General features: G+C 33.2%; 1 protein-coding gene across 2 annotated transcripts in view; it reads left to right on the plus strand.

Moving 5' to 3' along the window:
* The first annotated feature begins 160 nt into the window (after positions 1-160).
* Positions 161-14,643, plus strand: part of LOC118195313 (serine protease 30-like) — a 78,624-nt gene continuing 64,141 nt past the window's right edge. For both annotated transcript variants that reach the window (XM_035366607.2, XM_035366625.2), the window contains exons 1-2: positions 161-300; positions 5,276-5,445. In XM_035366607.2, coding sequence (XP_035222498.1) covers positions 252-300; positions 5,276-5,445 — 219 coding nt within the window. In that variant the 5' untranslated portion in view covers positions 161-251. The remainder of the gene's footprint in view (positions 301-5,275; positions 5,446-14,643) is intronic.

Raw genomic sequence — 14,643 nt, forward strand, 5'->3', positions numbered from 1 at the left:
TAAATTTAGAAACGCAATAGCTTATTCAACAGAAAGCAGGATTAGGGTCTGCAACAAGCGTAGATGTTGAAGCATATTATCAGCGAATATTATCTCATGTTTATCCAAGAATTTGGAATAAACGAGACAATATCCTGTCGCCGCTGGAATATTTGTTTCTCAACGGTATTTATTTGTTCTTTTATGATATTCATAATTATTTGGAAAAGCTCGTGTTTTGGCCTGTTTATCGAATCAATCTGCAATAAATAATGAAAAGCAAAGCAGTGATTATCATAATATTTTTTATTATATCTGCTAGTAAGTATGTCCTTAATGCAGTAAATTTCAGTTTTCACAAAAGCCTTAACAGGTAACTTGAATAATTTTGTATGTGGATAAACTTTAAAGCTTTCCTACTAAATAGCATAGCATTTCAAACAAAACATTCATTTCAAGTTTATTCGTACTATCTCTAACAGTGCCATGACAGTGTATGATGTTGCTTAAATAACTCTCATTTCTTTCATTTTTTAAACATAGAATCTGGAACTAAAACTCTAGACAGTATCGTTTTATCTTATTCCTTGTTATCCTGAATTCCCTGATATTCAAAGAAGAAAATTAATTTTAGAATTTCTATGTAATGACAAAGCTGAAAATGTTTTGGCGTCACGCTTTAAGTTTGAAGTTTTATAATATGTCTTAAGTAAACTCCTTGAGTTAAAATTAATTTAGTACTACTTTTGAACTAATTTATTTTTAGGTATGTAAAAGTGATGAAAAAATTATGAACTGCTTAAAATGTTTCTTGTATTCATCAATCCTTTATTATCTCTGTCTCCCCCTCTCTCTCTCTCTCTATATATATACAGACAGTACTCACCACTTATTAAAACGACTTCCGTTCAGGTGTATTTGAGTTAATTAAGCGCTTGAGATTAAAAGACAGCGATTTGTCTGTTGCAAACTGTGATATGAGTCTTAAACTTTTCAAATAAAATAATAAACAACTAATTCATTAATTAATCCTAAAATAATAACTAAAAATAATACTAAAATTAAACTATTTATGCAGTTTTGAATTTCATTGAAAACATTTTATTAAAATATTTTTATAATTACGTCCTTGATAAAATTTTATTTCTTCGAAACAACTACTCTATCAGTGAGTTTCATAAAACTTCTGATAACATTTTTGATCAGCACGTTTGGGCTGAAGAATTTTTCTTAGAATTCTCGAGTCTTCATAACTTCCCTCTCTGATGTCTGAAACATTAGGTATAATTTCCAGTTCCTCTGAGGCTTCTTCTACATAAAACCTCATTTTCGAAAACAGTTTTTAATTAATTTTAAGGGACTAACCCCCTGCATTGACTATAAAATGTATGGCCTCTAGCAGAGATATCGACTTACTTATCTCCTTTGAAATGTTTGCATTTTCACAAAATTGAATTCTCTTCATCATTTCGTGAATATCTTTTCTATAATGACATTCTGAATCTTTTATAATACCTTAAATCTAAAAGCTGAATGTTAGAAGCTGTATCTGCAGGAAGAGGCACTATTGTCTTCTAGAATGAGACTAGAGGTGAGAGCACTGCATGCATAGTTATCTAATTAGTGAAGCTATATTTTGATTTTTCAATTACATGCCCCATTTCAAAAGAAAAAACAGTAAAATTATTATGTGTCATTTATGAGTTTTTATTGCTATTGTAAGCTAGAAGTAAATTCTTGGCTGCTTTCTGCCAGAACTCTTGCCAGATTTTCTGCTTTTGTGAATGTCTAGTGTTGTCTTCTTAATGGTTGGGTTTATATTTCATGCTAATAGCACAGTAACGTATGTCTTCAGTTTCTTAATCATACTGCTGTTCCACTTTTAAATATTAATGTGTGTTCTGGTAATGTTCTGTAACGCAGTCCAATTTCATCTCAGTTGTCAATTTCACGTGACTTCTATTCACTTCACAGCCCAAGTGAAACTTCTTTTATCCAGTTATCAGCTGCATGATGATTCGCTTCTATCTTCTCACCTTGCAATTTCTGATGAATAATATTAGATTTCTGCTCCTCCAACTTTTGAGAGGTATTTCAGTTTCTATAAAATTCTTCCGTAATATTTAGCGAATTAGTGAAGAAAGTTCGAGAAATAAAAATATTTTTAGCTTCAAATCGTTCTAGAAAAGCAAATTCCATGTCTCGAGATTTTATGCCTTTTCTGCTTTTCCTTGAGACATTTGCATTTTTTATTAGTTCTTCATTAATTACAAATTGTTGTTTGAGTATATTGCACAAAGCTGTCTGGGGAATTTCTGATTTAATTTTTTCTACAGCTGCAATTACCAAGAACAACAAAATCGTTTAACCATTTATCCTTTTCTTTCAAGAATAAGTCTTTTCGTTTGGCATTTCGACACGTTACAAATTAAGCACACAACAAATTTTAAAAATGCTTCTTCAAGTGATTTATTCAAATTTACAAATTTGCATTTCTTGCCAACAGAGAAGTCGCTTTATGATTAAGTGCATGATTATTGTTTCCTTGCTTTTTTCTCAAGCCCGCAGTTGAGACTTTATTTTCTAATCAAAAAGCCTTTATGTAAGGTAATGCTTAAAAGCATTTCATAAACAATTTTCATAACTCTGTGTGAATATAACGTGTCTATCCCAAAGGGAAGTTTTTTTAATGTGGAAACCTTAAAAGATAGGATACAGAAGTTGCACCTTTTTTTATCAGTTGGTATTCCAGAAGGAACCCTCACTCATTTACAATTCTTCTACAGCAGAGTTTCTTAAACTTTTTTCCCTCGCGCACTTTATAAGGTATTTCTCCTGCCTTCTTAGCATGCCTTCGTGGTGTAATGGTCAGCACTCTCGGCGCGTATTCGAAAGATCCGAGGTTCGAGTCCCGGCGCCGGCATTGCTCATTTTTCATGTCTCCTGCTTCGAAAAATCCTAATGTCTCTACAGTGGCTTCCGAATTAAAAATGGTGGTGGATAAAGATTCCCCACCACCAGGATTTGGCAATTGGGTCCCCTAATCCCCATTCGCTCTTCAAAAGGGGGAATATGTCAGGTATTTCTCCCGCCTTCTTAGCATGCCTTTGTGGTTGTAATGGTCAGCACACTCGGCGCGTATTCGAGAGATCCGAGGTTCAAGTCCCGGCGCGGGCATTGCTCATTTTTCATGTCTCCTGCTTCAAAATAACCTAATGTATCTACAACCTCTTCACCTATCATCTCTGCTTCACATACCCCAACTCCCCCTATTATGTATAACTCCTAACTTCTGCATATGGAGGAACAGTAGTAACATTATAATGCAGAAATATTTTTATCCGTTATACAAAAACGGTGTACTCTGGTAATTACACACATTTAATTAAATTAAAAAAATAGGAGCACGCTTAGTGGGAACCTTGAGGATTTTTAAAAGCACTCGGTAATTTTAACTCCTGAATTGATTAGGCTGGAAAATCTGTTCCTGTACATATTTTCTATGTAAGTGGGGAACGAGAAAGCCTTCTTCACTAATAAATGCTTGTGAACGGTGGAAGAATAATAATTGCCTTGTTAAATAGCTCATAATATTCTTTAAAGTAAATCCAGAATGAGATGAAGGGTTTATTTTCAAATTGTAACTTAAGTGACAAAAGCTTTTTATCTTTCCTTTGTGGCTCAATTTATCTATCAACGTTCACCAGTAGATGTTTTTTCCGCATATCCCCTCTGACCATGTCAGGTACCCTTTGGGGTAAGCGTACCCACAGGTTGAGAAAAGCTGCTCTAGAGGACTGTTTCTGTTATTATTAAGATAAGGAGATCCTTGCGAATTCTTGCACAGGCTTGAAGATGAACACAACCATGGGAAGCGTGTAAAAGACCCATTTATTCAACACAATATAATTTACGGACGACATGGATTTACGTGCTCACAAATACCGACCACTTGCGGTGAGAACTGAAAAGATGTGTAATACTAAATTTAAAGGTAAGGGGTAGTACAAGACTACACAAATGAATTGAATTTAACAAGTTGACTCAGAACCTCCCCCAGCAGAGTATTAATTCGATGGCAAGAATGCGTAGCCTATATTCAAGGTTAACAGTTTAAAGAAATAGCAACATGCTTTCACGAAATCACGCTCTGACTAGACTTTTCGCTACATCCATTTAAATATAATCATTCACCCTAGTTAATTTACATCGTGGCGTGGAAAAGTAAAAATAAGAGAAGCGAGAAATGCTTACAAATTAAAGTACTTCTTAGTAAAAATAAATGAAACCGTATAAAATAGAAATAACAGGAATAAACAGTTTTCTAATTTCCTTTACACATGCACGCTCAGCTAAAAGTATAAATTAAAAAAAATATTTTGTGAGCTTTCAGTTCATATATTAGAGAAATCAGCACACAAAAGCAAAAAATTCACGGATTTCTACAGAAATTTTATTATAAAAATTTTTATTGCAATTCAGTTTGTCAAACGGCACTTCGCTTAATGTGACAATAATCTTTGAATACTGCTTGAAGGCACGCTGAGACAAATGGGCAGCAGAAGCAGCATTGTTTTTAGAATCATTATTGCATGTTGTTGCATAACATCTTTTCACTTTTCTACTGAAGTGGATTGATTCATGATTTCAGTTAGCTCCATGATAAAAACATACAGGATTTCAAATTATGGTGACTCGAATGACCATTCTTAATGAAAAAGATGAATTAATATTCCCTTTTCATCAAATACCGGCAGTGTCAGGAAAGCAGGTCGAGTGCTGTTGATGTGGTATGGAATGTCCCAAAATCCAGTGCTGGCCTTTCTTTCATGTTAAGAATAACGTTTAATGCGTCATTTTTGACAACTCAAAAATAGAGTCGCATTGCATATTCAAAACCAAAAATGACTGGTGGGCATAACTGCAATTAGAAAATTGAATAATAAAATTTCTGTATAAAATCCAGTATTTAATGCATTCTCTTATTTTATATTAATTACACTAGTACATATGAAACAGTTATTGAAATTCGAATTTCAAATATTTATTGACTTTCGGATCACCCTGCAAAATGCTTATAGCATTTACCGAACATATTGCCAAAGCTTAAAACTTTTAAATTCTTATGTTAACATAAATTCATTATTTTAAGTAACGCTTTTATATTAAAAATTTGAATTCACATGTAGAGCTAAATTCGCTATTTTATTTTAAGTAACATTTCTATATTATTTTATTGTAAACCAATAAACATTTTAAAACGTTATTGATATGTTTGTTTTATTTTGCAAAACAGAACAGGTGATTGGAGAACATGCATTTGAAAAGTCATGTTATGGGAAACATTACCTTACTGTTCAAGAAGGGCAGTCCGTTAACATATCCAGCCCAGAATTTGAAGACAATTATTATCCAAAAAATTGTTTATGCTCTTGGACTATAAGGGCCAACAATGATACTAAAAGAGTAAGTATTCTTGTTGCATGTCCGAATTTTATAAGTGATGTGATAAAAAAGGACAGAATCTTCTAACTTAGGAGACCACACGATGGGAACTGCGATATCCAAGATACATTTCTGCATTCTAAATGAAATTTAAAGAAAATTTCCATGTGGTAATTTGGAATTCAAAGATAAATTCTAATAAACCAAATGTAGAATATATTCTGAAGTTACATAAAATTTTTCCTTTATTTAAACCTGAGAAATCCTTTTTTTCGAAAAGAGTTAATTAAAAAGAGAGAAAAGGAAAAGTACGTTTAACTGAGAACTGACTTTCCTTGAAAAACAAGCTTTCAGACCTAGAATCTTGCTCTGAAATTCCAAATTTTGTAACAATACTTATGTATTCCTTCCAAGGCCTTAATTTCCTATTCTTTTTTAGCTCATTCAAATATAATTTAAATTTTCTGTCTGAGAAGGATGTTTTTATTTCCATCATTTCATCTTAAATTAGAACTTGTTTTCAGTTACAAACGTAAAGGCCATGATGAAATGAACACAAATCGGGGCCAATAAATCAAGCGAATCATTCCAGAGGAGGAAGGCTATGACAACACTCCCAAATTCACCAGAACTGAGAAAGCATGCACATCATTTTTTAAATCCCGCTTTCTGAATCCTCGTAACATTAGCATCGCAGGTGAAGTTCTATCACGCCTTAAGATTTGTTAGTACGGTTATAAGGTTATTTTCTCCTTTCTTTCTGTATGCCTTCGTGGTGTAACGGTAGCCCACTCGGCGCGTATTCGAGAGGTCCAGATTCGAGTCCTGGTGAGGGCATTGTTCATTTTTCGTGTTTCTTGTTTCAAAAATACCTAATGATGCTAAAGTGGAGCCCGAACTAAAAGGTGATTCTTCCCCACCAGGATTTGGCTGCTGGGTCCTCTAATCCCCAGTCGCATATACAGTATTTTCTCTCTCCTTTCTGTATATATTCTTGGTGTAACGGTAGCACAATCTGCGCATATTCGAGAGGTCCAAGATGGAGTCCCGGTGCGGGCATTTCTCATTTTTCATGTTTCCTACTTCAAAAATCCTAATGACTCTATACGGTCACTTAATGCTTCTTAGAAATTGTGAGGCTAATTTGTAGAAACTATAATTTACACTAAGCAGCAGGATCTTAAAGGAATTTAATTTTTTATTACTTATTTCAATAAATTAAGCATCCGATCTTATAAAAAACAAACGAGTCATTAGTATTAAATTTCCTCCACAATACGGAATTAATTTTATCCAATTTTTCATTTCTGCAATCGGTTCTTATTATCTAAAACAGTAAATTTAACATTTTTGTTTCTAGGACATTTTAAGAAATAAAGGATTGTCATAAAGCCCACGGTAGTTAAACAAGGTGAACATTATTCTTACCTTATCACTAGGCTTGAAACTCTTTTGACGAAGGGGATCTTGTACGTCTCCACTGCATTTTTTGTCTTTGAACATAAAAAATGTCATAGTTGCAAATAGATTTATCCTTTGTAACAATGCGCATAAGAAACAAGTCTTCTTCAGTCTTCTGATACAGATCTTGCTGCATATTGACATAGTAAAGACAGAGCGCTTTATGACTGTAATAGTAACATTTATACCAAAGCACAATTTCTCTTGATCCCGAGCCATTTTCACTTGACTGCTCCTTAAACATTAGCTAAAATATTTTTTCAACGCCTATCAGATATTTTTACAAACTATTTTAAAATAGTATACACATACATATAGAGAGAGAGGTAAAAAATAGAGAGAAAGAGATACATATAAAGCTCGGCATCCAGGGAGTTTCTAGACAGACGATACATATCTAGGTGACTAAATTATTTAATTTAGCTATTGGTGGAGTTATATTAGTGACTATTTACAAACGAAGAAAGAGTGATGATTGAGAGGTTACATCTTCGTTGCCTCATCCGTACGCCTCAGTCGTAGCGGATTTCACATCATCCTTCTGCCTGCCTGCGAGACAGTCAGTCGTATTGAGTTGTCGCACTTCTGAAACACTCGGGCATCCTGATGAAACAGGTCCTCCTGGCGATGATGAAGATATAGCAAAATATGAAATAAGTAAATTGAAATAAGAATGAAGAAAAACGTTTCTTTGTGCGTCGCTGGATTGTCTTGAGAAGAAAAAAAAAAGAAAACGTCTTTTCTTCTGATCCTTTTGAATGTTCAAACGTCTTAAAGAGCATGTCTGGAAAATCTTGGCGAGGAAGAGAAAAAACATCTTAATAAATCTTGTATACATAAAATTATGTGTAAGGGAGTAAAAAAATCTTTTGAACTAATTAAAAGAAATTAATGAACAGAAATTAATGAACAGAACATTAAGATGTAAGTTATAAAAAAAATGAAAAATCATACAAAAGAAAAAGAAATCTAGAGTTGAAGAATAGTCGTAGCAAATACTAGATACCCATTTGCATGGTACATCAGTTCTAAATACAGAATTTACCGCGAAAAAGGCCATGGTTTCATCATATCAGCAGCCGTGGAAGTATTACTTCGTATACTCAAACCTTCTCGACTTCATTACGGTCATGTGATTTAACACCTGTGACTTTGTTAGGGTCCTAAAAATTTGGGACGGAGTTTTATTCCAGTTCCGAATTCAGTGCATTGAAGTGATACTTGATCACCAATTTTGTATAAGGTTGGTCGTTTACAGTGCTTATGATAGTGACGTCTGTTTTCTTCTTGCATTCTGAGAATGCTGTTTTCCGCTTCGTCACGTAATGTTGCTTCTTTTTGTAAGATGGAATGGAAGTGTTCCTCTTCAAGTATTTGCTTAATTTTGATATCTTCTTTATTGCTCATTTTGATGCCAAATGTATCTCAAAGGGTATGAAGTTGGTGGTTTGAGATATAATGCTATTGATGATTCTTTGCACAGAAGCAACATTTTTAAACCATTTTTCAGGATCTTGTAAGCTAACTTGGTTAAGACAGGAATCAAAATAGCGTGCGTGCGTTCAATTTGTTTCTGAGATTTCCTAGCTTTTTCTATGTTCATTTTTCATTTCTTGTCTCCGTTTTTTTATCTGCTAGGAGATATCTTTTTGATGCACTGCTATTTACCTTTGCTTGCAATTTCTGTCTTTCAGCTTCTGCAGCCTCTCTTGCTTTTTCAGAGCTGGCCTAATTGTATCTGAAGTTTAATTAGTTCGTCTTCCAATATTTTTTCTTTGTTCTAACTTTCTTTGGATTGTAAAGCGAATTTTTCCTTTGCTAATCGGGATTGCTCAACATCTCGTCGATAATCTGTCATTTGAACCTGTAACATTTTTGATTGCCTTAGATAATGTTTTTCGGATTTATTGGCAATTTCTAACTGTTGTTCGTTATCTTTGTAATGACTCTCCAACTTTTCCCTTGCAGTAATTGCTGCATGCATTGCTTGCTTTCATATTGAAGTTCTATTTTCAGATTACAAGTCTGCTTAGTGAGAGATTTTTCTCTTTGCTCCATTTTATTCATCTACAGCTTGTAATTATAGTTCATGCTGTGCTTAACTTGCGTGCATATTGACCTCTTATCTCAGCTTGGAATCTTCTGTCAGTTGTAATTCGTCTTCTAGTTTTTCTGTACATTCTTCGCTTTCTTTAAGATCTCTACTGAGAGATAAGATTTTAGTTTCGTTTTCTCTAGCTTCACATTCTGCATTGTCCCTTTCGTATCTAATTTTTTTCATATAAAGCTTTTTCTTCTACAAGGAAAAGATCAAATTTGCGTTGTCGCTTCTCAAAATCAGATATTTTAGCTTTTTGGTGTCAAACTCTATGGTTAAATTTTCAGCCTTCGACTGCAATTTCCATTTTGATTTATTCAATTTATCATGGATAACCTCAAGTTCATCTAATCTATGCTGCAAGACATCAAAACCTTCAGAAAAATTCTGTTTCTCAAATGAAACATTTACATCAATCAGCCTTCAGCCTTTTTCTTGTATTCAGCAGTTGGAACATTGCGAAGAGACACTTGTTTTCCTACCGCCTGCTTTTCTTCGCCTTCGTCATCAAGGTGCTTTTGCAATGATTCTTCTAACACCATTCTGCTATTTTCTAACATATGTGGTGCAGTAGTTTCCATATGTGATTTAACTACGTATTAATTGTTCAGAAGTTTGCATTTCTATTAATCTAATAGAAAATTCATCTTGTTGGTTACAACCACTTCTAATAGGTACAACAACAGATAGTAAGTTGTTATTAATAACATTAATGTCATTTTTAAAATTTGTATTTCGAATTGTGAAGCAATCTGTAAAATATCATACTGGGCGCACAATGTGATCACATAATCTTGATAGAAGACTTTGAAGCTCTGGAGAACCAATCTTTATGCGTACATATATTAATTATAGTAGCTTGATTACCAGTGTCAACTAATAATGGAATGATAGCAACAGAAATATTCATTTGGATCGTCATAGAATGAAGTGGGTACAACTGTACCACAAGTTGATTGATTGAGAACTGTCTTTGATTTTTGTGTGATTGAGGTGATGCACTACTTGGGTTTTTAGTACAAGCTGATGATTTATGGCCAAATGAATTACAGAAAAATATTTAGGTTGTTTATGAGACCAATTAGAATTTTTATGGCCTTTAGATCCACGGTTGTAGCAAACTATAGGTTGGGTAGGCTTTTGAGAAATTTTACTAAGTAATGAGAATTATTATGTTTAAATTTCTTATCACTAGAAAATGTAATATGTTTGGAAGCAGATACAAGTTTTTCATAGATCTTTAACTTATCCTGAATTCACATACAGTTTTACAACAATGCAATAAAATTTTGTTAGGATTGTCTGGAGTATCATTCATCAGATAGTCAAAGATAGAAGACACATCGATTTTACTTCGGGAACAAATTTCTTTCATAGCAATAAAATATTCAAATAAGGATCCGTTTGGCTTTGAACGTCTTTTAAACACCAGTTTATTCAAATCTGTACCATTAAGTTTAGAAGAAAATTCTTCCAACAAATATTCTTTTAACGCAATAAAAGCTTTGGCACTCTGTAAAGAATTTACAGAAGTTTCAATAGAGCGCGATAAACACTTTTCTTTGTAAATATTATTCGTAATTCTATTCAGTTGAAATAATTCTTCTAGGGCATTTAAAAAAGAACTTATCAGGTTATCAGAAGAACCATCAAAAGGTTTAACACAGTCATATAAATCATGTAAAGTTATACAGAATTGCAGTTCGTTTACCACCGATGGCTTTCTATGCGTGTTAGTAACTGGATGTGTATAGAAACAAGCATCTGAACTACAGCTTTGCGAGTTTTGGCTATTTGGCTAGCTGCCAAATTCGAACAAGTTGTTAAATGCGTTTCGTGGTTTGAGACTCCATTTTATTTTCGGGAACTTCTTTTTCTGCGAGGTTTTCTAATTCACCGTCAGAATCAGAATGTAATACTGTAATTTCTAATAACAGATCGAAATGTGTCAAATCATTTACGATGGTATTATAACAGTGATCAGCGGTAATAGTATATTCTAAATTCAGAACATTAAGAATTGAAATTAGATCTGAAAGTGTAAAAAATATTTAATAGGCGTTCCGTAACTTCCGGAGTTTGAAAAGAGTCATCGATTCCGGTGAACTCACGAAGTCATTTGCTTTGTCAGTTTCTTGACCAGACACAAATTTGTATGTAGCAACTTAATTGCTTTTGCCGAAGATGATTTTAAAGATTTTGCTGCATGTGGTACATCACTTAGAGTTGACATTCTCACGATTTAAATATTTCTAAGAACATAAAATAGGCCAAGAACGAATTCCAAAAACACAAGTGAAGGACAGACTAATACAGTAAATTTAAAAAGCAGTTCCGCTTTCATAACGAAGCTCTGGTTTTAACTGGTAGTAAGAGTTCTGGTGGCAGAAAATAATTTGATTTCATTGAAATTCAATTAAAACGATTCTTTAATTAATTCTTAATGAATAATCAAGATGAAACAACGGCTCACCTTCACTGAGAGCTTTACTGAGTACCGGTCGATCCTCCATGTAAGATCGGTATCTAGAGGATTTCTAAACTGACGATACACATCTAGGTGACTAAATTATGTAATTTAGCTATTGGTGGAGTCACATTAGTGACTATTTACAAAGGAAAAAAGAGTGATGATTGAGAGCTTATATCTTTGCTGCCTCATCATTACGTCTTACTCGAAGCGCGCACACTACTCTTATTTCCCATCATCCTTCCGCCTTTCCGCCTCCAAGACAGACAGTCGTGTTGAGATGTTGCTCTCCCTAATACTCATATATATATATATATATATAACGCAGGCGGTTGAATCCGTAATGAACAGCGAGGATTTTGATGTCGTAGAATGCTGAAACGCCGATTCACAATGAATAAGATATTCATCAGTCAAGGTACATTTAATTCAACTATTATTTCTGTAAATATGTTGGGGCCACAATAGTACATTAAATGTGCCTATTCCAAAAAAATTACATTTTAGACAAATTTGCAGTAAGAAAGAAGGAGCAGACAGACTGCGGTGCAGTTAGGCCAAAGAGTAGATAGCAAGTGCGTTATGGTCAGGGTGAAATCTTAATTCATACTGAGGTAGTTTTGGTTCTCAATGCACTTTGATTGGACAGTTAATATTGCTGTAAAATTACTACTGGCTGATGACGCAATGCAAATAGAGGTTACTAATTTTAGAATACCGAATGGAATTTTAAGCTGCTAATTTAAAGTTTTACATACTCTTTACTTTTCTTAATATCCCCTTCAAGGACAAAAAGGCTCAGCGACAGAGGAGCCTTTTTAAAGAAAAAGCGTTAAAGCACTAGTAAATCATAAAATTTTGATCAACATAATTAATTAAATAACTACAAAGTATTGAACTAACCAGTGTGTTCTTCTACACTAGTGGAAGTTACTTGGAAAGGCCTCTGTTCCTTGCATAAGGTAACTGGCCTTTGTGAACTGTATTAATACATTCCATAATAAAGAAAATAATATAAAAAATTACACTCAGTCATAAAATGAGAGCCTTCAACATTATCTTATATGAAGAGGGTAAAAGGAACAACTGTACAGAGGTAATAACAGGCCTCTGTTTCGAAACCAGTTTTCTCTCAACATACTGTATACTTATCATACCGTCAGCCATAAATTTAACATGCATTTACCATAATTTCATATTATTTATCTGTATTAATTTCACTTATTTCTTTAATGTTTTCAAGATAAACGTTGAAGAACTAAATAACAAAAGGCTTCATGATTAAAAAAACTCATGCATTTATGTAAACTTTGTGCTATGCTCTATAATTTCCAGTTATTGAAATTTTACTTAGATTTCCTTATATGTAATAAAAACAAACTCAGAAGTAATGACCAGCAGGAACTTTGATGTCTTAGCATGCCGACACGCCGATCCACAATGAGTAAGAAATTTGGCAGTCAAGGTGTATTTAATTCAACTTTTCTTTCAGTAAACATGTTGCGGCCACAAAAAAAAAAAAAAAAAATGGCAGATTAATTGTGCCTATTCTAAAAAGGTTACATTTTTGATAAATTTGCAGTCAAAAAGAAGGAGCAGACAGACTGTAGTCCACCTAGGCCAAAGAGTAGAAAGCAAGTGCGTTATGTTCAGGGTGAATTCTTAATTCAGATTAAGTTAATTTTAGTTCTCAATGCATTTTGATTAGATAGTTAATATTGCTGTAAAGAGTTAATTTTATTTTTCAATGCATTTTGATTAGATAGTTAATATTGCTGTCAAATTACTATTGGCTGTTTGAGTTTTACCTCCATTTCCATCATCAGAATTACATAAGAATCATATGACACAGATTAGTCTCGAAACGACGCAGTGCAAATAGAAGCCACTATTTTTAGAATATAGAAAGGAATTTTAAGCTACTAATTTAATCTTTTACATATATTTTATTTTTCTTACACACACACACACACACACACAGATATATATATATATATATATATATATGTATATATATATGTGTGTGTAATAATAAAATTCCATATATATGTAATAATAAAATTCCATAGTCAAGAATACACTTAAAATTCTAACTGTATGTTCTTTTCATTTTTAATGGCGACGTTCTCTTAGTTGAAAGTACGTGGAATTAAATCCACAGCCCCGTAGTCAAGTTGTTTTTCCCGCCTTTTCTACACGTACAGTTATAGAATGTTCTCGAAATATTTAAAGCGAACTGGACTGGCTGACGTCATTTCTTGGAAGCTCCGCCTTTTCAGAGGCTATAAAAGGACTCGCAAAAAGAATATCGGGGCTTTTTTTCTTAAATGTCACGATGCAGCAAACTTCGTACAAAAAGTTATTAGTAATTCTTTTTATTTACTCCGGATATCTGATTTTTGTAACTGCTATTTTCTCCTGAATAATAATAAATGGTTCCTGTTTTTTAAACTTATCGTCTGATTATTCAAGCTACGACTAAAGCTGATACATCACAAGGAGTCGGCAGGATGGGTGTACCCAAAAGAAAAATAATTCCAATGGAAGAGAAAGAACTTTTTAAGTGCAAATTGTGTCTGTTTTTTACAATTGAAGAATTGTGAATTGTGATACAGCTTTGTCTTCGAATTTTGAGCGCGTCTCATAGTTAGAACCGCATGATTTGGATATCGTCTGCTGGAAAGAAGTGAAGAATTTCAATCATTTATGCTGTTTTTTTTTTTTTTTTTTTTTTTTTTTTTTTTTTTTTTTCAATTGAAGAATTGTGAATTGTGATACAGCTTTGTTGTCGCAATTTGAGCGCGTCTCATAGTTAGAACCGCATGATTTGGATATCGTCTGCTGGAAAGAAGTTGAAGAATTTCAATCATTTATGGTGTGTTTTTTTTTTAACAGCACACAAACGAGCAGGATTAAATAGTGTACTCAACAGCCAAGTAAGAACATATTTTGAGAAATTATTTTTTCTCAGTATGTGAACTAAGTTGCTATGACAATAGTTTGTTTTAAATATATTATGTTAAAGTAATTACGAGTTTATTTAAATTTCTAGTCTTATTCTAATTAATAGTATTCTAAGATTTGATATTATCCTGAAATGTGTAGTGATAATCATAAAATTTGAGAATACAAAATGTTTATTTAAGTCTATTATTCTGTGAAGTGTTGATAATACTCTGAAGAGTTTTTG

This window comes from Stegodyphus dumicola, chromosome X1 (assembly GCF_044657685.1).
Source record: "Stegodyphus dumicola isolate Sdum_Otavi_A_Nest chromosome X1, ASM4465768v1".
Lineage (NCBI taxonomy): Eukaryota > Metazoa > Arthropoda > Arachnida > Araneae > Eresidae > Stegodyphus > Stegodyphus dumicola.